This window comes from Mobula birostris, chromosome 5, assembly GCF_030028105.1.
Source record: "Mobula birostris isolate sMobBir1 chromosome 5, sMobBir1.hap1, whole genome shotgun sequence".
NCBI lineage: Eukaryota > Metazoa > Chordata > Chondrichthyes > Myliobatiformes > Myliobatidae > Mobula > Mobula birostris.
This window is the reverse complement of record NC_092374.1, coordinates 27,105,775-27,130,841: the sequence shown is the minus strand read 5'-3', so window position 1 is coordinate 27,130,841 and position 25,067 is coordinate 27,105,775. Positions and strand designations below refer to the sequence as shown.

At 42.1% G+C, this 25,067-nt stretch overlaps 1 protein-coding gene across 1 annotated transcript in view; it reads right to left on the bottom strand.

Moving 5' to 3' along the window:
• Positions 1-25,067, bottom strand: part of LOC140197574 (protein WWC2-like) — a 248,429-nt gene that overhangs the window by 72,675 nt on the left and 150,687 nt on the right. The window contains exons 4-7 of the mRNA XM_072257703.1: positions 21,781-21,857; positions 15,758-15,837; positions 4,418-4,547; positions 2,376-2,522 (exon numbers count right to left, since the gene is read on the bottom strand). Of these exons, the coding sequence (XP_072113804.1) occupies positions 2,376-2,522; positions 4,418-4,547; positions 15,758-15,837; positions 21,781-21,857 (434 nt within the window). The remainder of the gene's footprint in view (positions 1-2,375; positions 2,523-4,417; positions 4,548-15,757; positions 15,838-21,780; positions 21,858-25,067) is intronic.

Sequence of the window (25,067 nt, the reverse complement as noted above, 5' to 3'; positions counted from 1 at the left end):
TTGGCTTGTGTGATGTGCTGCGCTGTGTCCACAATCTTCTGCAGCTTCTTCCGGTCTTGGACAGGACAACTTCCATACCAGGTTGTGATGCACCCCAGAAGAATGCTTTCTATGGTGCATCTATAAAAATTAGTGAGGGTTTTTGGGGACAGGCCAAATTTCTTTAGTTTTCTCAGGAAGTAAAGGCGCTGGTGGGCCTTCTTGGCAGCAAATCTGGCAGTACAAGTCAGGTCATTTGTGTTATTGACCCCAAGGAACTTAAAGCTTTTGACCTGTTCCACTTGCGCACCACCGATGTAAATTGGGTCGTGCGGTCCGCTACTCCTTCTGAAGTCAACAACCAATTACTTCGTCTTGCTGACGTTGAGGGATAGGTTATTGTCTTCGCACCATCCCACTAGGTTCTTAATTTCCTCTCTGTACTCAAACTCATCATTACCCGAGATACTGCCTACAATTGTAGTGTCATCAGCAAACTTATATATTGAGTTCGATGGAAGCTTGGCTATACAATCATGGGTGTACAGTGAGTACAGCAGGGGGCTGAGCACACAGCCTCGTGGGGCACTGGTGCTCAGAGTGATTGTAGAGGAGAACTCGTCCCCTATTTTTACAGCCTGGGTCCTGTCTGTGAGGAAGTTGAAGATCCAGCTGCAGATCTAAGGCCCAGGTTCCGGAGCTTAGAAATCAGTTTAATGTTTGTGATATGTAATAACACAACTTGGAAGCGAATATAGGACAACGTTGATGAGAGTAGGTTACATAGAATTAAATAATTCATTGGGAGTGGGACCACGAGCTAACATTGCCTTAATGGGCTGAATGAACTCTTATGTCATGAAGACATACGAGAAGGGAATCAAGGGATATGGGTTAGTAAAAAGACAGGAAGTCAGGCAGACAACCAGCCATAATCTTGAAGAATTGCCAAGCAGGCTAGAAGGACCAGGTGACCTACTCCTTTGTGGATTGTGCCCTATGCAAATAACTCCACAACAGCCTAACCAATAACTGCACACGTCTGGTGTTACTTTGATTTGGTAATCTTATCATTTCTTTCAAGTTGCTCAATGAAATAAACTGATGGCAATCAATCTGTTTTCAAGGACAATTCTGCACACAATGCCAATATTGAAACAGAACACAAAACCTTCTGACTGTTAGTTAACCTTACACAGCAATAAAACTTGAGACTGTTAATACTAGCTCTTTTCTGTGTCACTAATCACTACAAAGCAGTTCAGTTCCTCATAAACTACCAATTCACCAGGAAATCTCTGCATGGGTCTGGTTTTCTCTTAATGCCCTCTGGATAAATCTGCATACCACAGACTGCTGAATCACTAATCCAACATTTCATTTGAGGCACATTGACACATGCTCAAACATTTATATGTTGGAGAAAAATTCCTCTGAAAAGGGAATGCGTTTTTTTATATAGTGTTTTCTCTGGGGATTGCATGTGATCTTTTGCTATTATTGGCACAAAATTGAAAAGCTTATCAGGTAGCATCAGTAAAAATCCTGCTTGACTTGCTGCACAACATGGTGGCTCGATGGAGCATTAACTTACTATGAAACCACATGAAGTGATGTTGGGTTGAAGTACGGAAGAAAGACGGAGGAGTTTAAAGGAAGGAATTCCAGGCATTTAGGCCCAGGTCTGAGCCAGGAAGCCGACAGTAAAGTTATCAATGAAGCAGTTGCATAAAAGTTTTATACCACAACCAGTCTCATGGTTCAGGTCTACAAAATCTCTTGTGCATGAATGGCTATTCTTTGTAATGATGACCTGAAGTGATCTTGAGGCAACCCTGCTGACTTCAGATAGCATTCGATGATGGGTGAGGCTAGAATTAGAGGTTATATGTTCAGGGTGAAAGGTAAAGTATTTAAGGGGAACCCAAGGGCGAACTTCTTCACTCACTAGGTGCTGTGAGTGTGGAACAAGCTGCCAGCAGAAATGGTAGATACAGGTTCGATTTCAACATTTAAGAGGAAATTTGGATAAGTACTCAGATGGGAGGGCTAAGGTCAAGGTGCGCGTTGATGGAACTAGGCAGGATAATACTTTGGCATGAACCAGGTGGGCCAAAGGACCTGTTTCTGGGCTTCTCTGACTCCATGTGGTGATGCATTTATATAAACAATTATTTCTTCACACATTTGAAAGGTTTACTGACACATGTAGTGCCTTTCTCTTTCCCATGTCCAGCATTAAGCTCCAAAAATTAAGTCCTTGCAAAAGAACAAAATTTGAAGGGATGAGCTCTGCAGTTCAAAACAATTTTTGGTGATTATACCCTTACGTCTGTGTGGCAGGGTCAAGAAAGGAAGCAAACTGAAAGGATCACTGAAAAAAATGAAATACTCACATCACCAATGATATCCGTTTGGGAACCAGCATCTAGGCACTGTCTGGAGATGGAGAGATGGGAATTGGCTGGATTGGACTGCAAGCCTGATTCAGAGGTTCCCATGAGCTGCTTGGAATGGAATCGGTCTTTCAATTTGGCAAGGCTCTGTGAGGAAACAATCAAAGAAAAGATGTATTCACTGGAACGATGCTTACAGGAACATCACGGTAGATCTTTGGAAAAGAGAGTGGAATTTCCTTCAGATTTGGGAAGGAAAAACAAAAGGAAACACAGTGTTCCAGCTTTCTACCCAGTCGAGCTTTCCTAATGTAACCAAGCTTGCAACTGGATAAAGTAAAGAGTCCATCAAGAGTTAAAAATCCAAGTTAATGACATCCACTAATTCTCCGTTGTCCACCTTCTTTGTTATTTGCTCAAAGTACAACAGATTTGTTAGGCAATATTTCCCTCGACAGAAATCATGCTGAATTTGACTTATTTTATCATTAGTCTCCAAATACCCCGAAACATCATCCTTAATAATGGTCTCCAACACTGGTTAGGCTAACTAGCCTATAATTTCCTTTCTTTTGCCTTCTTCCCTTCTTAAAGAGTGGAGTGACATTTGCAATCTTCCAGTCCTCTGGCATCATGCCAGAATCAAGTGATTCTTGAAAGATCATGACCAATGCATTCGTTATCTCTTCAGCAACCTCTCTCAGGACTCTGTGATGTAGTCCATCTGGTTCAGGTGACTTATCCACCCTAAGACTATTAAGATTGCCTGGGACTTTTTCCTTTGGAATAGCAGTGGCACTCACTCCTGCTCCCCAACACTCACGGACCTCTGACACACTGCTAGTGTCTTCCACAGTGAAGACTGATGCAAAGTACCCATTAAGTACATCTGTCATTTCTTTGTCCCCCATTACTACTTCACCAGCATCAATTTCCAGTCATCCAGTATCAACTCTCACCTCCCTTTTACTCTTTATATAACTGAAAAAAATGAGTTTCCTGCTTTATATTATTAGCTAGTTGACCTCATAATTCATCTTTTCCCTTCTTATAGCCTTTTTAGTTGCCTTTTGTTGGATTTTAAAAGCTTCCTAATCATTCAACTTCCCACTCACTTTTGCTATCTTATTTGCCCTTTCCGTTGCTTTTATGCAGTCCTTAACTTCCCTTGTCAGCCACGGTTGCCAACCCCTGCCATTTGAGAACTATTTCTTCTGTGGGACATATCTGTCCTGTACCTTATAAACTATTCCTAGCAACTTCAGCCATCTCAGCTCTGCCGTCATCCCTGCCAGTATCCTCCTCCAATCCACCTGGGCAAGCTCCCCACTCATGCCTCTGTAATTCCCTTTATTCCATTGTGATACTGATACATGTGACATGCTTCTCCCTCTCAAATTACAGTATGAATTCAATCATATTATGATCACTGGCTCCTAAAGGTTCCTTTTCATTAAGCTCCGTAATAAAATCTGGGTTATAACACAACACCAAATCTAAGATAGCCTTTCCTCGGTAGGCTCAAGCACAAGCTGCTCTAAAAAGCCATCCCTCAGGCGTTCAACAAATTCTCTCTCTTGTGATCCGACACCAACTTGATTTTCCCAATCGGCTTGCATATTGAAGTCCCCCATTACAATTGTGCCATTATCCTTACTACATGCCTTTTCCAGCTCCCTTTGCAATCTCAACCCCACATCTTGGCTACTATTTGGAGGCCTATATATAATTCCTATAATTTTTTTTTATCCCTTGCAGTTTCTTAACTCCACCCACAAAGATTCAACATTCTCTGACCCTAGGTCACCTCTTTCTAAAGAGACTAACAGAGTCACACCACTGCCAATGCCTTCCTGCCTGTCCTTTCAATACAAAGTATAGCCTTTGATACTAAGCTCCCAAATATGGCCACCTTTCAGCCACAACTCAGTGTTGCTCAGGGCTTCAGTGAAACAAACATGGAAAGATGGTTCCCAGTAACCGTACAGATATTGGGCATGAACTTCAACTCACAAGTCTTTTTAAAAAAGCCTCATTGGTACCTGCATTAGGTCTTGTTTCTCTTTCTCCCCCATACTAATGGCCTTCTTGATGGTCTTCAATTCACTTAAGATGGCTTTAGCCTCTCTCAGTTCATAACCACTGTGGACTCCTGACATCTTGCGATCGATCCTATAAGAGAAGAAACAAAGATACTGATGAAAAGTAAGGAAAAGAGAAACTACATTATAGTGAGGATAAAACGTAATCATCTCAAAGAACCAATTTAAGCATTGAGACTGATACTTTCTTGGTACATTTGTCAGTCCATTAATTTTGAACAGGGCAGATCTTATGAGTGAATTAATTGATTCCATGTGTCCAATGGAAAACTATAAATTCAAATGTGAAAGAGTGATCTTCAGGGCCATAGGGAAACAGCATAATTGGATCACCACAGACCTAAAGCTTTCAATGTCTTCCTTTCATACCATTATGATTCCACCGTGATTCATACTTATCTGAGAATGTTCCAAAGCTCTTTGCAGTCAAAGAATAAATTTGAAATAAAGACTCTACTATAACATTAAAGAAAAATATCAATATATGTTTCCAGAAATGATTGAACAAATATCTTCATATAATTTTTTACTGAAGTGCATCACTTAAATTAACAATAATAATATGGACTAAACCCACCATTATTATAGTTCCAACTTAATATGATAAATATATCACCAGCAGTTATTCAATATTACTGCATTAGAGCACAGCTTCCCAGCCTGGGGTCCACGTTCCCCTTGCTTAATGGTATTGGTCCATGGCATAAAAAAAGGTTAGAAAACCCTGCATTAGAAGTTTTGCACTGAAAATGCTAGTTACTTTCTGAACCAACAATTTAATGCTTTACTGGAACTTTGGCAACAATGTTGGTGTGAAGGGAGGGGAAAGTTTTCATTAGTTTTCAAAGTTTTCATGTGCCTGTAACAAGAACTTTGAGCACACAGAGAAAAAATATGGCTATAGGTATTGTATAAATCTACAATATTTTAGTAATGGCAAATATTAGTGCTTTTAATAGCATTTGATGAATGTGTTATAACTAAAAAGCACTAAATTCAATAGCCACCTTATTATGTAAACCTGCTCATTAATGCCAATTTCTAATCAGTCAATCATGTGGTAGCAACTTAAAGCATAAAAGCACGCAGACATGGTTAAGAGGTTCAGTTGATTTTCAGAGCAAGCTGACTAAGAATAGTGAAGAAATGTGACTGATTATTGGTGCCAGTTGGGTGATTTTCATGCAGAACAATCTCTAGAACTTAGAGTATGGTACAAAAAGCAAAAGCAAAAAAAATTCTGATGAACAGAAGTTCTGTGGGCAAAATAATGCCTTGCTAATCAGAGAGATCAGAAGAGAATGACCAAACTGGTTCAAGCTGACAAGAAGCCAACAGTAACTCAAATAACAGTAGTATGCAGAAGACTATCCCTGAATGCACAGCACTTTGAACCTTGCCATATTCATTGATAGCCACTTTCTTCAAGTTTACAGTAAAACAAATCAATGGAAGAGGAAATATCAATCATTTCATCTTATCAGCTCACTGGTTTAACAGCAGAATACAGTAAGCCATTTATTCTCCAGGGCTTATTCAATTAAAGAATGATTGCACTAATTCTTAGCTCCATTTATCCGAATTGTTTATATATTCATTGTTACTCATGCCTATTCAAAATCAATTAATCTTGGTTTGAAATAATCAATTAATCCTTTGTATCAATGGTTTCTACTGTAGGTGAAAGCCAAAAAAAAAACAAGGGTTTTGAAAATCTGAAACAAAATACCCAAATAAGCTTTCAAGTACTATATTTCAAGTTCAGGTGTATTGTATACATGTTTTTTTGCATATATACAACCAAACGAAACTATGTTCTCCCAGACCACGCTGCACCCACACATGTATCACATACTATTATACTACAAATAAAATAAAATTCAAAATGCGCGTAGTAAGGTGTAGTATAGGTAAGGAGTACAGAAACAGCTCACTGTCCCGGTGATGAGACCTTGGTAGGGGCAGGGTATTGTATTTATTAGTAAAATCAGTAAATTGTGAAGAGGTTCACCATAACAGCCTCTTGTGTACATGGCTTACAAGGATCTTGAATTGAGCTTGAGGGAAGAGTTAAATCAGTTAGGACTTTATTCCCTGGAGCACAAGAGAATTAAGCGAGACTTTATAGAGGTATACAAAATTATGAGTGGTGTCGATATGGTAAGTACATGCACGATTTTTCCCTTCAGGTTGGGCGAGACTAGAACTGCAGGTCATAGGTTAAGGGTGAAAGGTGAAATATTTAAGGAGAACTTGAGGGAGAATTTCTTCAGTCAGAGGTGGTGAGAGTGTGGAAGAAGCTACCTGCGAAAGTTGTGGATGCGAGTTCAATTGTAACATTTAGGAGAAGGTTGTATAGGTACATGGATGAGATGGGTTGGGTTTGTGTAGATGGGAACAGGTAGAAAAACAGATTGGAACTGGACAGATGGGCCAAAAGGGTGCTCTGTATTCTGTATAAATAAGCAATACATCCATCCTGATGTGGGTTCCTAACATGGCCCATTAAGACTACCACATTACATACTGTACTTGAAATAATTGAGATTTCTTTGGCAACAAAAAAGCATCTAAAGTTGAAGCAGCCAATACATTTAACAAAGACCTGCTAGGGCAAGTTTCTTTTCACACACGACCCACAAGTTACACACAGAAGATAAAGCCTTCCCCACTTACCTTGCTCAGATTCCTTTCTCTCCATTTGCAAATGGCCCAGGTTGTTTGGTGGACCGTGAAGGCTGGAGTAAGTAGGAGCCGGAATCATACAGGGAGAGAGGACTGGAGTCGGGGTATAAACAGCAAGTGAGTCAGTCACTAGGGAAGGGGGTTAACCTCAGGTTGGGATCAAGATGGGTTCCCAAGAGAGAACTGTTGTGAAGAGAAAGATTTCACTTGAAGTATTTCTGTCTAAAGTTACTTCTAAGTGCTGGAAGTCAAGGGTATAATAAATACGACAGGCACAAAACTGCAGCATGGTGCAAAGGCTGCACTGCAGTCTGATGTCCCGCAAGGTGAAATGCTGAAGTGGCAATAATGGAATAACTGAGAGATGCAGAGTTAACAGTGCAAGGACACGGCAGTACTGCCTGGAAGAGGATATGAAAGAGGTGAATGCTTCAGGAATCTGATAGCGGTGGTGAAGAAGCTGTTCTTAAGTCTGGAGGTGCAGCAGTCAAACTCCTAAATCTCCTCTTAGATGGTATTAGGGAGTAAAGGGAATGGCCAGAGTGGCAATCATCCTTTAACTTACATCTAAATTTGGCCTGCTTCTGAATGAGTGTCATACAATTGGTATGTCACCCTACACTGCATTTTCTATGTAACTGTTACACCTAATTCTGCAGCAGGGGTTCCCGTCCATTTTTATGTCATGGACCAATATCATTATGCAAAAGGTCCATGGACCCCAGGTTAGGAACTCCTATTTTGTAATGTTATTATTTTACTTTGTCCTTCTTCAATGCACTGTGTAATGATTTAATCCGTATTGACAGCATGCAAGACAAGCTTTTCACTGCTCTCAGTACACGTGACAATAAGAAACAAATTCCAATTCCAAAATGTGAGCAAGTAGTAATGAGATCACTCGAATCGAGTATGATGTTCTCGTAAAGAATTGTCCATTGTTGGGTGTAGAGGCCAATCTGGGATCCACTTATTCTGGTGCAGTGTGGGCAACGGTAACCACCCTTCTCCGTCAGTTCCCCTTCGTAAACCCAACACCGTGAATCCTGCTCCTTTCTCCACTTGCCGATCGCCACGGGACATAATCCGGGATGTCAGGATGGATTCCCTTAATGGTGAATGCTTATGCGTGACTTTGTTCACCAGGGAGAGGCTGATGCACTGGCAGCCAACTCACGGACCTTGACAGATCGGGGTCAGGGCCCAGTGGCTTGGCATGCAAGGTGACTGGGGACCATTCACTCCTGCTGCCGTCTTCTATGAGGATCACCTTGTCGTGGTGGAGAGGCTTGTGAGTTTCTGAAATCTCAAGAGCAATGCAGTCTGGAGTTCAGGCATCTGGTGCTTAGCCCTAATAGAGTCACCCATGGCAGTAAGGTCAAGGGGGAGACAAAGAGCGATCCGACCAAGAATGCAATGGTGGAGCTGGTAGAAGATATGAACAAGTACCATGAAAGTGGCTCCACATCCGTATTATGCACCATGTGCTGCACAAATTTGAGCCTTTCTATCAGTTTGCATGTCAGAAAGGAGGAAGTGCTTTGGTGCATCAGGAATGCCTGGAGTCCATATAACTATGCAAACCTGCTTGTTTACAGTAAATTTCAGTTTAAGGTGTATTAGAGAAAACAAAACCTGACCTGCCAAAGGTTTCATACAACTTCCCATTGTTCTCTTCTGGTATTCTGTTGACAATGGACCAAACATATTTTGGATTCCAGACAAAAGTGTCAGTAAGCAAACTATTTCTCACAATACTACATTATTGAGGAGGCATAAAAGCAATCTGGCTGACTAAACTTTAACTAATTCCTGTGCGACAACCAGTTCCATAACTGCACTTCACCCATAATGTCAATTTTCCCACAACCCCCCCTTTGGCAACAAAACAATGACAAGTTATTTAACGTATAAGACTCAGTCGAATCAGAAGACTTGCCACTTTGAACTTGAACCACAGGGGATAGAATCTAGGTGCACTCACTTGCCTGGGTGGTACACTTAAGTGGAATGTAGGATAAGACAAGAAAAACAGGGCAGGGACAGGAGTATCAACTTGCCTTAGTGCCATTAATCATAAACTGACGCTGGCACTTCAAGGGAGTCTTGTGATAAAGAAGCATAATCAAATAAAAAGAAACCTGTAGAAAGAAAGGGCACTTCTAATGCAAGCAAACTTAAATCTCAGTTGACTTTAAGAACCTGATTTATAATATACAATGCAGCAGGCCCACCTGCCTGTTCCCCTGGCCCAGTTGAAAGAAACTCAATAGGGGCAACACACACAAAATGCTGGATGAACTCAGCAGGCCAGGCTGCATCTATAGAAGAAAGTACAGTCTATATTTTGGAGGTCTACAGAGGGTTTCAGCTCGAAATGTCGACTGTACTTTTTTCCATAGATGGTGCCTGGCCTTCTGAATTCCTCCAGCATTTTGTGTGTGTTGCTCAGATTTCCAGAACCAGCAGATTTTCTCTTGTCAGCGGAAAATAGGAACGTGGGATGAGGAACAAGTCATTTGGTCCCTTGAGCCTAAATCACTTTTCAATGAGATGCCAACTGTTTAATTCTGACTCTTTTTCCACATTTCCCTTGATAATCTCCATCAACATAAGTGCATCAATTTCAGATTTTAAATTATCAGTTCAAGTGTCGGTTTTGCTTGTGGCAGATGTGCTGAACTTCTAAGTGTCAAAGCGTACTCGAAAACATGGTCTATTATTTGGATCATTTCCATCGAATAACAGAAATTACTTTTCATTTTCTGCTATATGAGGTTCTCTGCAGATTTCTAGTATCAGTAGTATTTTGTTCTGTATAAATTTGGTGAGCCTGTGCTGCAAGGAATGTGAGGAAAAGAATGTGCTGTCTAAATAGAAAGCTCAATATTCCATTTCTGATTATCTACTGTAATTCTGTATGACAATTTACAGACCCTTGTGCATAGGGCCCTTTGAATCTCCACTGCTTCTACATTTTCATTATTTAGAAAGTTCTCTTTTTTAATCCTGCACGCTTCCCTGCTTTCAAATCCATTTGCTACAGTTAAATCCATTTGCTCAAAGTGCTAACATCTCAGTGTCACAAATCAACATCTTGTGTTATGGTTAAAGTTCCCTTCAACCTGGAATCTCAAAAGGAAATACCTGGTCATTAATATTATTGCTGCTTGTCAGATAGTGTTATACCCTAAACAGCTATTGTATTCACGACTTAATAATAGCAACTTGATCATGGACAAGGATAGATCTGGTCCTAGGGTTGAGGTTCTGAACTGGAAGGCGGCCAAATTTTAAGAAATGAGAAAGGATCTAAAAAGCGTGGATTGCGACAGGTTGTTCTCTGGCAAAGATGTGATTGGTAGGTGGGAAGCTTCCAAAAGGGAAATTTTGAGAGTGCAGAGTTTGTATGTTCCTGTCAGGATTAAAGGCAAATTGAATAGGAATAAGGAACCTTGGTTCTCAAGGGATATTGCAACTCTGATAAAGAAGAAGAGGGAGTTGTATGAAATGTATAGGAAACAGGGGGTAAATCAGGTGCTTGAGGAGTATAAGAAGTGCAAGAAAATACTTAAGAAAGAAATCAGGAGGGCAAAAAGAAGACATGAGATTGCCTTGGCAGTCAAAGTGAAGGATAATCCAAAGAGCTTTTACAAGTATATTAAGAGCAAAAGGATTGTAAGGGATAAAATTGGTCCTCTTGAAGATCAGAGTGGTCGGCTTTGTGCAGAACCAAAGGAAATGGGGGAGATCTTAAGTAGGTTTTTTGCGTCTGTATTTACTAAGGAAGCTGGCTATGGAATTGAGGGAATCAAGTAGTGAGACCATGGAAACTGTACAGATTGAAAAGGAGGAGGTGCTTGCTGTCTTGAGGAAAATTAAAGTGGATAAATCCCTGGGACCTGACAGAGTGTTCCCTCGGACCTTGAAGGAGACTAGTGTTGAAATTGCGGGGTCCCTGGCAGAAATATTTAAAATGTCGCTGTCTACGGGTGAAGTGCCGGAGGATTGGAGAGTGGCTCATGTTGTTCTGTTGTTTAAAAAAGGATCGAAAAGTAATCCGGGAAATTATAGGCCGGTGAGTTTAACGTCAGTAGTAGGTAAGTTACTGGAGGGAGTACTAAGAGACAGAATCTACAAGCATTTGGATAGACAGGGGCTTATTAGGGAGAGTCAACATGGCTTTGTGCGTGGTAGGTCATGTTTGACCAATCTGTTAGAGTTTTTCGAGGAGGTTACCAGGAAAGTGGATGAAGGGAAGGCAGTGGATATTGTCTACATGTACTTCAGTAAGGCCTTTGACAAGGTCCTGCATGGGAGGTTAGTTAGGAAAATTCAGTCGCTAGGTATACATGGAGAGGTGGTAAATTGGATTAGACATTGGCTTGATGGAAGAAGCCAGAGAGTGGTGGTAGAGATTTGCTTCTCTGAGTGGAGGCCTGTGACTAGTGGTGTGCCACAGGGATCAGTGCTGGGTCCATTGTTATTTGTCATCTATATCAATGATCTGGATGATAATGTGGTAAATTGGATCAGCAAGTTTGCTGATGATACAAAGATTGGAAGTGTAGTAGACAGTGAGGAAGGTTTTCAGAGCCTGCAGAGGGACTTGGACCAGCTGGAAAAATGGGCTGAAAAATGGCAGATGGAGTTTAATACTGACAAGTGTGAGGTATTGCACGTTGGAAGGACAAACCAACATAGAACATACAGGGTTAATCGTAAGGCACTGAGGAGTGCACTGGAACAGAGGGATCTGGGAACACAGATACAAAATTCCCTAAAAGTGTCGTCACAGGTAGATAGGGTCGTAAAGAGAGCTTTTGGTACATTGGCCTTTATTAATCAAAGTATTGAGTATAAGAGCTGGAATGTTATGATGAGGTTGTATAAGGCATTGGTGAGGCCGAATCTCAAGTATTGTGTTCAGTTTTGGTCACCAAATTACAGGAAGGATATAAATAAGGTTGAAAGAGTGCAGAGAAGGTTTACAAGGATGTTGCCGGGACTTGAGAAACTCAGTTACAGAGAAAGGTTGAATAGGTTAGGACTTTATTCCCTGGAGCGTAGAAGAATGAGGGGAGATTTGATAGAGGTATATAAAATTATGATGGGTATAGATAGAGTGAATGCAAGCAGGCTTTTTCCACTGAGGCAAGGGGAGAAAAAAACCAGAGGACATGGGTTAAGGGTGAGGGGGGAAAAGTTTAAAGGGAACATTACGGGGGGCTTCTTCACACAGAGAGTGGTGGGAGTATGGAATGAGCTGCCAGACGAGGTGGTAAATGCGGGTTCTTTTTTAACATTTAAGAATAAATTGGACAGATACATGGATGGGAGGTGTATGCAGGGATATGGTCCGTGTGCAGGTCAGTGGGACTAGGCAGAAAATGGCTCGGCACAGCCAAGAAGGGCCAAAGGGCCTGTTTCTGTGCTGTAGTTTCTATGGTTCTATGGTAATAGCAACTTATAGACATAAAAAATTTTCTAGATGCTGGAACTCCAGAATAACCTTTCACCTTCTGGCTTGTACTCCTTTTTCCTCCCCTACCTCCTCTCCGTACACGCTGCATGATTTACTGAGTTCCTCCAGCATTTTGTATGTATTAGTACTAACAATAGCAACAGTTTTGAAAAGTAATTCATCGGATGCAAGATGTTTGCATATCCTTCCAAGGGATTTAATAAGCCTCTTTATAATTGTGAGGACATCTTTAGTAACTAGTTACATTGCTCTAACTACAAACAGACTGCAGGACAGTGAATGCAGATCAGTTTTACACCACTCAAAGTTCGAAGTGGGCAAGCTTCAGTGCACCAATGAAACCATGGTAAACATGATGTAAAGATAGACAAGAGGCCCTTGGTGTTCCTTATGGGAAGTATTCTTTCAGGAAGTATTTTAAATTGGATCTTCACTGATGGGTAATATGTTGAGCAAACCTTCGCTCTAGTCTTTCTTTCAATGTGCAAAGCTCAGCACTTTAGATCGGGGGTTCCCGACATTTTTTTAATGCCATGGACCCTTACCATTAACCGAGCGGCTGTGGACCCCAGATTGTGAAATCCAGCTTTAGATCTTCAAAGCAAAAGTGGTAGTGTAAACACAATGATACCCCAACCAACAAGCATCAGTGATCAGAACTCTACACTTCAATATCCACTCAGTGGCAAATTTATTAGGCATAGGAGGTACCTAATAAAGTGGCCACTGAGCGAATGCTCATGGTCTTCTACTGCTGTAGCCCATTCACTTCAAGGTTTGACATCTTATACATTCAGATGTGCTCTTCTGGACACCACTGTTGTAACGTGTGGCTGCTGAGTTACTGTCACCTCTCTGTCAGCTTGAACCAGTCTGGCCATTCTCCTCTGGCCTCTCTCATTAACAAGGCACAGAAATGCCACTCATGATTTTTGTTGTCTTAAGCACCATTTTCTGTAAACTCTAGAGACTGGTGTCCCATAAATTCCAGGAGATCAGCTGTCTATGAGATACTCAAAGCACCCCATTTGGCATTAACAATCATTACATTGTCAAAGTCACTTAGATCACATGCCTTCCCCATTCTGATGTTTGGTCTGAACAACAACTAAACTTCTCGACCACATCTTCACTTATGTCTTGAGATGCTGCCACACAATTGGCTGATTAGATATTTACACTGATGAGCAGTTGTACAGAGTGTACCTAATAAAGTGGCCTTTGAGTGTCAATCAAATACAGGTTTGCAATCTGTAACTGCCAAACATAGTGCCAAAACCTACACTAAATACAAGTGTTTATCATCTCAATAATTAGCTCTCTTATGGGGGTGGTTAACTGCAATGCCAATTTTTCCTTGACAATAGACAATAGGCAATAGGTGCAGGAGTAGACCATTCGGCCCTTCGAGCCAGCACCGCCATTCACTGTGATCATGGTTGATCATCCACAATCAGTACCCCGTTCCTGCCTTCTCCCCATATCCCTTTACTCCGCTATCATTAAGAGCTCTATCTAACTCTTTCTTGAAGGCATCCAGAGAATTGGCCTCCACTGCCTTCTGAGGCAGAGCATTCCACAGATCCACAACTCTCTGGGTGAAAAAGTTTTTCCTCAACTCCATTCTAAATGGTCTACCCCTTATTCTCAAATTGTGGCCTCTGGTTCTGGACTCCCCCAACATCGGGAACATGTTTCTTGCCTCTAGCGTATCCAATCCCTTAATCGCTTGATTTGGGAATAGTCTAAGAAAAGTGCAATTTATTAATTTTAAATGGAAAAACAATATACAACTTAGTTTTGGTTCATTAGCATAAAAAAGTATTTTTCCATACACTATTCTTAAGTAACTCAATTGTGACGTTATTGAATAATGGTGGAGCCAACCTACTAAGCCTATTCCTGTTCCTATTCCCTATGTTTCATTATGTAGAACACAGAACAGTAGATCACAGGGACAGGCCCTTCAGATCACTACCTCTGTGCTGACCAGGACACTAATTCAAACTGTGCATCTGCCTGCACATTGTCTATATCCCTCTGCTCCCTATTGTATTCGCTTCCACCACCTCCCCTAGCAGCACATTCGAGGCATCTACCACACTCCATGGTGATCTCCTTTAAACTTCCCCTTTTCACCTTAAAGCTCTGCCTTTTAGCATTTTACAGTTCCATTCGGGGAAAATGATTCTGACTATCCACTCTGTCTGTGCCTCCCATGATATTATATATTTCTGTCAGTTCACCCCTCAGTCTCCGATGCTGTAGAGTTGAGAAAGAGCATCATTTTTACCCTCATCTACAAGCAGAAGGGGGAACAATTCAAGTCCGCCTAACCTCTCCTTATAGGTAATACTCCCTAATCCAAGCAACATCCTGGTGAACCTCTTCTGCATCCACTCCAAATTATCTGCATCCTTTATAATTCATGGTGACCAGATAGGTATGCCTAGTCCTTGACCTAACCTGCTGTACAACTGGGCTAGTCATAGTGCCACTGATCTATCAGTTGGCTGAGAGGCCACCTCCCCACCCCCCACCCCCACAAAAGCATTCCAAAGTAGTGCACTTGCTTGAGAGGGAACCAACCACAGGAGAATCCTGCATAGTCACCCAGCTAGCTGACTGAACCTTTGGTGTGACCATCTCCCTGAAACTCCTGCCTATAGCAATTCCTGCCACCTGTATTATCCTCAGTGAGTCCAACTGCTCTTGCAACTGAACCATGCATGCATTCTGAGAGGAGATCCAGTTGGACACATTTCTGAAGAGATAATCACCAGAGAGAGTTGAATTTTCCCTGGTCTCCTACACAGGAGGAATGTACTTCTCCAATGACTGCCATTACTGCCTCTTCTAACAGTTCTCAACTTTCCATTTTCAGCTTCATTTTAGGTGAGAGGAATTGGTCCACTTCCTCAAATGATAAGACTTTCTCTTAAAGCGATATCCCTGTGGAAATCAGTTTGCCTCTTCCCTAATGGTAATTCGCAAGCTGGGAATTCTGGATTTGAACCATTTTACGTTATTCTGCCGCATGGAACACCTAGCCAACAGGACCAGTTTCCCAATATCTACCATTTGTTTTGAACTCAGCTTCTGAAACTTACTCTTGAAGGGTTTCAAACCCTTGCTCTTTGTAGAACAGTTCTTGTTTCATCTGGGATAGTTCTTTCTTCAGCTTGTTTACCTGGGAAGACAGGAATACAATTTAAATCCTTCAGTGAAAATCTAGGGTGCATCAGGCAATCTAGACGCTTCTGGCACAGGGTCTTTGACTTGAAAAGTTAGCTCTGTTTGACTTGCTAAAGATGTGCCCTAAACTGATGAGTACTTCCAGCAACTTCGGGTTTTAGAATAGTGCAGGCCCTTCAGTCCATGATGTTGTGTCGACCTACAGAAACCAATCCACAATCAATCTAACCCTTCCCTCCTACATTGCCTATAACCCTCCGTTTTTGGTTTGAAAGACAGCGCTAATGCTTTATTTACGAGTGTACACCCTCTTAATTTGTAGGCAACTCTTAAATGTGAAGGGTTGTTTATTGTACACTCATAGCTTGACCAGATATATAAATAAATTAATTTCCTCTTGTAAAGATTGTTTTAACTTAGACATCCTTCCTAGAGGGTTGCATCGTTACTCTAACACTGCAATGAATAGATGCAGTTTCTTTCACAAGCTCAGAAAGGGATAACAGGCCAGATCAAGATAGTTCCGTTCCTAAATGTGTCAGAGGTTCACCGAACAAAACACTTTCTCTATTTCGTATAAAACCACGAGGGACATAGGTAGGGTGAATGCAGTTTCTTTTCCAGGCTTAGGAAATCAGGAACAAGGTGGCATAAGTTGAGAGGGGAAATACTTAATAGGAACTTGAGGAGCAATTTGTGTGTGTGTTTTTTAAACAGAATGAGCTGCTGGAGGAAGTGATTGAGGCAGGTACAATAACAAATTTTAAAAAGGTTGGACAGGTACTTGGAGAGGAAAGGTTTAGAAGGCTATGGGCAAATGGATAGTTATCTTGATTGGCATGCACCAGTTGGGCCTGTTTTTATGCTTCCTGACTCTATGACTCTACTGACAAAAACAAGTCTAGATATCAATGTATCACCCACACAGACATCGGTACAATGCATACAAGTGTTAACTGAGCCCCTAGTTGGAAGCCACCTGTCCAGCAGAACATGGCCTGAAGAACAGTGCAAATGTTCTATCTTCCGGTGTACATTCTCTTCATTTATGGGTATCTCTTAAATATAAACAATTGCTTATTGTTCACTCATAGCTTGACCAGATACGTAAATTAATTTCCTGTTGTAAGGATCTTTTCACCAGACTAACGCTGTCACTGCTTAGGAAATAGAATGGTAATATTTAAAGAGCCAGGAGAAAGGGACATTGATAGGAAAGGTACAGAGGACTACGAACCTAATGCAGGCAAGTGGGATTAGTGTAGAAAGGCCTCATAGGAGGCATGGATGGGCCCTCCTTTCTCTGCTATAAGATTCCAGAATTCTATAATTCCAAGTTCTACGAGATAGAGTTCTGAAGTCTGGATCACATCTGGGCGGGTGGAAATCAGCACAAGAGATCTTTCGTTAGCGATGCAGCGCAAGGTTTAAAAAGAGCTCGGGCACTTCCCAGCTTCTTTTCTCGGCAGACAGCAATCAGTGCCGGGCCAACGGAAGGAAAGGAGGTATAAGCGGAGTGCCCATTGTTGGAGCAGTCTGGCTTTGGCTCAACAGACTTGGACAAGCACAGATGCAGGCAATTAGTAAGAAAGCAAGAAAGTTTTCTGGTAAGTTTTGTTTTCCTTTTAGTACAGAGCTAATGTGCTGAGAATGGATCCAGAGGGAGTGGTATGTTCCTTGTGTTTGATATTGGAAACTTGGGAGACCTCCAGTCTCTCTAATAACTACAAATACACAAAGTGCATTGAGCTACAGCTCGTTAGAGACCGTGTTAAGGAACTGGAGTTGCAGCTCGATGGCCTTCAGCTCATATGGGAAAATGAGGAGGTGATAGATAGGAGCTACAGGGAGGTAGTCACACCTAAGTTGCAGGAGGCCGGTACCTGGATGACTGTTGGGAAAGGGAAAGGGAACAGCAGTCAGTGCATTGTACTCCTTTGGCCATAACCCTCAATAAGATATATACCACTTTGGATAATGTTGTGGGGAACTACCTACAAGGATGAAGCCACGGCAACCAGCTCTCTGGCAGTGAGTCTGGCTCTGTGGCTCAGAAGGGAAGTGGGGAGAAGAGGGTGCAGTAGCGATAGGGAATGCAGATTCTGTGGAAGTGAACGAGACCCCCGGATGGTATGTTGTCAGGTTAGGGATGTCTCAGACTGAGTCCACAGCATACTAAAGAGGGAAGGGGAAAAGCCAGAAGTCATGGTACATATTGATACCAACAACATAGGTAGGCCAAGGGAAGAGGTTCTTAAGAGAGAATATAAGGAGCTAGGTAGAAAGTTGAAAAGCAGGACCTTCAGGGCAGTAATCTCTGGATTGCTGCCTGTGCCATATTAAAGTGAGGGTCAGAATAGGAAGGATTGCCGGATGAACATATGGCTAAAACACTGGTGTAGGGGCAGGGCTTCAGATTTCTAGATCTCTTCTGGGAAAGGTATGGCCTGTACAAAAAGTACGGGTTGCACCTGAACCCATGGGCGCCCCATATCCTTGTGGGTGGGTTTGCTAGAGCTGTTGGGGAGGGTGTAAAATAATTTGGCAGGGGGATAGGAACCAGAGTGATAGGGCTGAGGATGGGGCAGTTGGCATACAACTAGATGCAGTGTGTAGTGAGACTGTGAGGAAGGACAGGCAAGTGATAGATCAAAATTGCAGTCAGTGAGATGAATTCAAAGTGTAACGGGGCCAAAATCAAGAAGGCTGATAAATACAGGACTGAAGGCGTTAAATTTGAATACATGCAGTATATGGAATAAGGCAGCTGATCTTGTAGTGCAGTTAGAGATTGGCAGGTATGTTGTTGTTGGCATCTCCAAGTGATGACTGAAAGAAGATCACTGTTAGGAGTTTAACATCCAAGGATACACATTATATTGAAAAGAAGGCAGGTGGTCAGAGGGAGTGGGGTGGCTCCATTGGTAAAAAGTAAAATCAAATCCTTAGAAAAACGTAATATAGGACAGGAGATGTAGAATCCAGGTGGGTAGAGTTAAGAAACAGCAAGGCTAAAAAGACCCTGATGGGAGTTATATACAGGCCTCCAATCAGCAGCCAGGATGCGGGCTACAATTTCAAATGGGAGATAGGAAAATGTATGTCAAAAGGGCAATGTTGTGATAATCATGGGGGATTTCAATATGCAGGTAGATTGGGAAAATCCGGTAGGAGCTGTACCCCGAGGGGGAATATGAAGGACGCCTATGAGGTGACTTTTTAGAGCAGCTTGTCGTGCCCATTAAGGAGTCGCAATTCTGCACTGGGTGTTACGTAATGACCCAGATCATAGTATGATAGAATTCACACTGCAGTTTGTGAAGGAGAAGCTAAAATCGGATGTATCAGTGTTACAGTAGAGTAAAGGGGATTCCAGAGGCGTAAGAGAGGAGCTGGCCAAAGCTGATTGGAAGGGCATACCAGTAGGGATAACAGCAGAACAACAATAACTGGTGTTTCTCAGGAAAATTCGGAAGGCACAGGGTAGATGCATCCCAAATATGAAGAAGTATCCTAAAGGGTGGATAAGGCAACTGTGGCTGATAAGGGAAGCCAAAGACAGCATAAAAGCAAATGAGAGGGCATATAATTTACTATAGTAAAAATTAGTGCGAAGTTAGGGGATTAGGAAGGTTTAAAGAATCAACAGAAGGCAACTAAAATGCCGTAAAGAGTGAAAACATAGAACTTGAAGGTAAGCTAGCCAATAATATAAAAGAGGATACAAAATGGTATTCAGATATATAAGGAATAAAAAAGATACGAGAGAGGATATCAGACTGCTAGTAAATGACGCTGGAGCGGTAGTAATGAGGGGTGAAGAAATGGCAGAGGAACTTAACAAGTATTTTGCTTCAGTCTTCACAGTGGAGATATTAGCAGAATGTCAGGGACAGAAGAGAGTGCCAGGGACAGAAATGCAGGAGTGTCAGGGACAGGACAAGGTGCTTCGGAAACGGGAAAGTCTGAAAGCAGGTAGGTTGACAGGACCAGATGGACTACACCCTAGGATTCTAAAAGAGGTAGCTGAAGAGACTGCGAAGGCATTAGTAATCATCTTTCAAGAATCGCTAGATTCTGGAATAGTTCTGAGGACTGGAAAATTGCAAATGTCACTCCACTCTTTAAGAAGGGAGTGAGGCAGAAAAAAGGGAAATTATAGGCCAGGTAACATGACCTCAGTGGTTGGAAAGACGTTGGAGCCTATTTTAAAGAATGAGGTTTCAGGGTACTTGGAGGCACATGATAAAATAGGCCGAAGTAAGCATGGTTTTCTTAAAGGAAAATCTTGCTTGACAAATCTCTTGGGATTCTTTGTGGAAATAATAGGCAGGATAGACAAAGGAGAGTCAGTGAATTTTGTATGTTTGGATTTTTCACAGGCCTTTGCAAAGGTGCTGCAGTGAGACTGCTTAACAAAATAAGAGCTATAGGAGTATGGAAAAGGTACTAAAATATTTAGCAGATCCACTGATTGGCAGAAGGCAAGGGGTCAGAATAAAGGGAGTCTTTTCTGGTTGACTGCTGGTGACTAGTGATGTTCCACAGGGGCAGTGTTGGGACCCACTTCTTTTCACGTTATATGTCAATGATTTGGATGAAGGGATTGATGGCTTTGGGCCAAGTTTGCAGTTGATATAGAAGATAGGTAGAAGGGTAAGCAGTGTTGAGGACGCAAGGTATCTACTAAAGGACTTCACAGACTGGGGAAATGAGAAAGGAAGTGGCAAATGGAATATAATGTTGGGAAGTGCCCGGTCATGCACTTTGGCAGGAAGAATAGAGGCATGGATTATTTTGTAAATGGGGAGAAAATTCAAATCAGAGATGTAGAGGGACTTGGGAGTCCTCGTGTAGGATTCTCTGAAGGTTAGCTTGTTGGTGGTAAGGAAAGCAAATGCAATGTTGGCATTCATTTCTAGAGGATTAGAATAGAAAAACAAGGAAGCAATGCTGAGGCTTTATAAGGCACTGGCCAGGCTGCACTTGGAGTACCGTAAGCAGATCTGAGCCCCCTATCTAAGAGAGGGTGTGCTGGCTCTGAAGAGAGTCCAGTGGAGGTTCACGAGAATGATCCCGGGAATGAAAGGGTTAACATATGAGTAACATTTAATGGATCTGGATCAGTACTTGCTGGAGATTAGAAGAAGTGGGGGGTCTCATTGAAACATCAGGTATTTAAAGGACTGGATAGAGTGGATGTGGAGAGGATGTTTCCTATAGTGGGGGAGTTTTGGACTGGGGGCACAGCCTCAGAATGGAGGGACATTCATTTAGGGCAGGGATGAGGAAAATTCTTTTTGCCAGAGGGTGGTGAATCTGTAGAATTCTTTGCCACAGACGGCTATGCAGGCCAAGTCATTGGGTATATTTAAGGCAGAGACTGATAGATTCTTGATTAATCAGGGTGTGAAAGGTTATGGGGAGAACACGGGAGAATGGGGTTGAGAGGGATAATATATCAGCCATGATGGAATGGCAGAGCAGATTCAAAGCACTGGATGGCCTAGCTCTGCTCCAAGGTTTTATGGTCGAAAGTATCTGCATGGTAATCGCGAGTAACTCCCAAACAGAAGAGATTCCACAGATGCTCGAAACCCAAAGCAACACACACAGTATCTTAGAGGAACTCAGCAGCTTAGGCAGCATCATGATTGCAAAGCGCTTGGTAAGGATCACATGAGAAACTCGCCCAAGGCATTCCCTCCAGAAAATCATAAATCTTTTGGGTAAGGATTGAAAATCTTTGTGAAGTGCTACAGATTCTCTCAGGTTAAAAAGTCAAGAATTCAATAGGATGCAGCTAAACATTTCTGGACTCATGCCTACAAACTATCAGCCACAGCAACTAAAAACGAATCAGGTGTGACACCTGCTTTCCATCTTCTCAGTGATACCTCTGTCTGAATCAAATTCTTTTAGCATCTGTTATTCTTACCCGGAATTTTGTAGTTGTTATTTCCGCCTTCAGGATATCAGGATCATACTTAGTGCTTGATGAAGATCCTGAGAACACTGAAAAGTAAACAATGAAGATTAATTAGCTACTGAATTCCTAACAACAACCAATTAAGAGATTTTCCCCCTCTTTAGATAACATGCTTTTCCATTTCTCCACCACTAAAGTGGGCAGTTCCACATTCAGTCATATTGGAGCCAATCTGAAAGATCTTTGCTCATTCACTTAACTTATCTATATGCCCTAGCAGCCATCATATGATTTCTATACAGCTTTCTTTCTTATCTAATTTGGTGTCATTACGTTATAAGATACCTTTTTTTCCACCTTCATCTATGTCATTTATATACATTTTAGGTATCTGAATGTGATATTATACTACTGAAGAACATTAGTAATGATCTTTCAAGAATCACTAGCTTCTGGATGGTTCCAGGGAACAGGAAAATTGTAAATGTCAATATGCTTCTTAAGAAGGGAAGGAGGCAGAAGAAAGGAAATCAGAGGCGCAGAGGGATTTGGGAGTCCATGTGCAGGATTCCCTGAAAGTTAACTTGCAAGTTGAGTTGGTGACCAGGAAGGCAAATGCAATGTTAACGTTCATTTTGAGAGGACTAGAATACAAAAGCAAACATGTAATGTTGAGCCTTTATAAGACATTTGTCAGACTGCACTCTGAGTATTGCGAGCAATTTTGGGCCCCTTATCTAAGAAAGGATGCACTGGGATTGGAGGAAGTCCAAAGGCTGCTCATGAGAATGATTCCAGGAATGAAAGGGTTATGATGATTATGATTATGATACAATGTTTTTCCAGAATGAAATCACGAAAACACATGACAAACCGACTTAAAAACTAACAAAAACCACATAATTATAACATATAGTTACAACAGTGCAAAGCAATACCGTAATTTGATAAGAACAGACCATGGCACAGTAAAAGTCTCAAAGTCTCTCGAAAGTCCCATCATCTCACGCAGACGGTAAACCTCCAGCGTCGCCAACTTGTCGATGCAGCATCCTGGAAGCATCCGACCACAGCCCGACTCCGAGTCCGTCCAAAAACTCCAAGCCTCCGACCACCTCTTCGACACCGAGCACCAAGCACCATCTCTGCCCAGCTCTTCGACCCCGGCAACAGGCAATAGGCAAAGCCAAGGATTTGGGGCCTTCGTCTCCAGAGAATCTCGATCGCACAATAGCAGCGGCAGCAAAGCAGGCATTTCAGAAGTTGCTCCAGATGCTCCTCTGCATTTCTCACGGCTGTCTCCATCAAATCCAGATTGTGCACGGCCCCCTAGTTGCACATAATCGATATTCATTCGGAACGGCCGCGCATGCTGCGTCAGGCTGCCATCTTCTCCTCCCTCTTATCGTTAACGTTTGAAGACCAATTGATGACCCTGGTCCTATGCTCGCTGGAATTTAGAAGGATGGCGGGGGGGGGGGGGAGGGAAGATATCATTGAAAACTACTGAATACTGAAGGGACTGGATAGAGTGGATGTGGAGAGAATGTCTCCTATAATGGGGGAGAATAGGACCAGAGGGCAAAGCCTAAGAATTGAAGGACATCCACGTAGAACAGAGATGAGGAAAAATGTCTTTCGCCAGAGGGTGGTGTATCTACGGAATCCTTTGCAAGAGACAGCTGTGCAGGCCAAATTAATGAGTATATCTAGAGCAGAGGTTGATAGGTTCTTGGTTAGTCAGGGCGCCAAAGGTTGTGGAGAGAAGGCAGGAGAATAGGGTTGAAAATGATAATGCCTCAGCCATGAAGGATGGCAGCTGTCTCGATGGGCCCAGTGGCCCTATTCTGCTCCTATCTCTTATTATCTTATTGTAAGGACCATTCCTGACGTGTTCCCAACAATTTTCTGCTGACAGCAGACTTTGGAAAAATTGTCCCTTTCTACGAATCACAGATCTGAATCTAATCCTGTTTATCTGTATTGTCTCGCATGAAGGTATATAATTTCCACTGAGGTCTTACCTACATTCTTTATCTGGGATTAGTGCCAAAATCATGGTGATACCATGAGAGAAACTTCTTTAAAATTCTACACCGTAATCTTGGCAATAGAATCTATCATGTGGTAATATGGGAAAAGCGGAATACTTACATGACACAGTTCATTCATATTCCATAGCCATTAGCATTAGGTATGACAAGAACTATTCCCAAAAAACAATTTACAGATGTAGGTGTTTAAAGATCAGTAGTTGTAAATAAAATGTGGTACGCAGTGACCGTGGATATTCAGGACAATGGAATACATTTTAACCCTTAGCACCAGTGTGGTAATCTGGCAGATCATCACATACTGTTTATGCACACACCCATTATACATACCAATGCCAACGTAGGTGTACAAACTACATTCCTGAAAAGATTTTTATGGCCTGAATATTAACTGGTATTTGCAACCAATAATATGCACATTCACAGAGATGGCTCTGTGTTGACCTGTGGTTTGTTTTTGTATAATTGCACATATATGGGGATGGGCAGTTGATCACATGTAGATGTTGGAAGCCCACCCACGAGGTTAGTACATCAAAATAAAAGGTAAAACAGAACAGCAGGAAAAAGCTGTTAGGTTTAAGTTTATCAAGCCCCGTGGTAATATAAGCAGGCAGCTCAGCTTTGAGTTGCTGTTGATATTAACCCACCCTATAGCAACAGTGCTAGGGGATGAATCACCACAGTATCTACGGCAATACTGGATTAAAAAATTATTCCAAACATCAGTATCATTAAGTGCAAGCACACTTGGGGAAAGAGTTCAGATTATGCTACTCATTCCTTGCTCCTGCACATTTTCCAGTGATCAATTGCTATAGAAGGTGGGGTCACAAACCATAATTTTATAGGGAGTCTTTCATGCGAGGCATTTTCAAATGGGGTGCGACGGTAGCAGTTAGCGTGACGTCTTACAGTGAGACTCAGGGCATCAGAGTTGGAGTTCAATTCCAACATCATCGATAAGGAGCTTGCATAGTCCTCCCTGTAAACTTATTGGTTCCCTCCGGGTGCACTGGTTTCCTTCGCTCCATCCACAAATAGCAGAATTTCCAATGGCCAACCATTCTAATTCCTATCCCCATTCCCTTTCCGACCTGTTGGTCCATAGCCTCCTCTTCTGCCACAATTAGGCTACTCTCATGGAGGACGAGCAACAGCGTATATTCCATCTAGGTGGCTTCCAACCTGATGGCATGGATATCCATTTCTCCTTCTGGTAACTTTTCCCCTCCCCCTTTC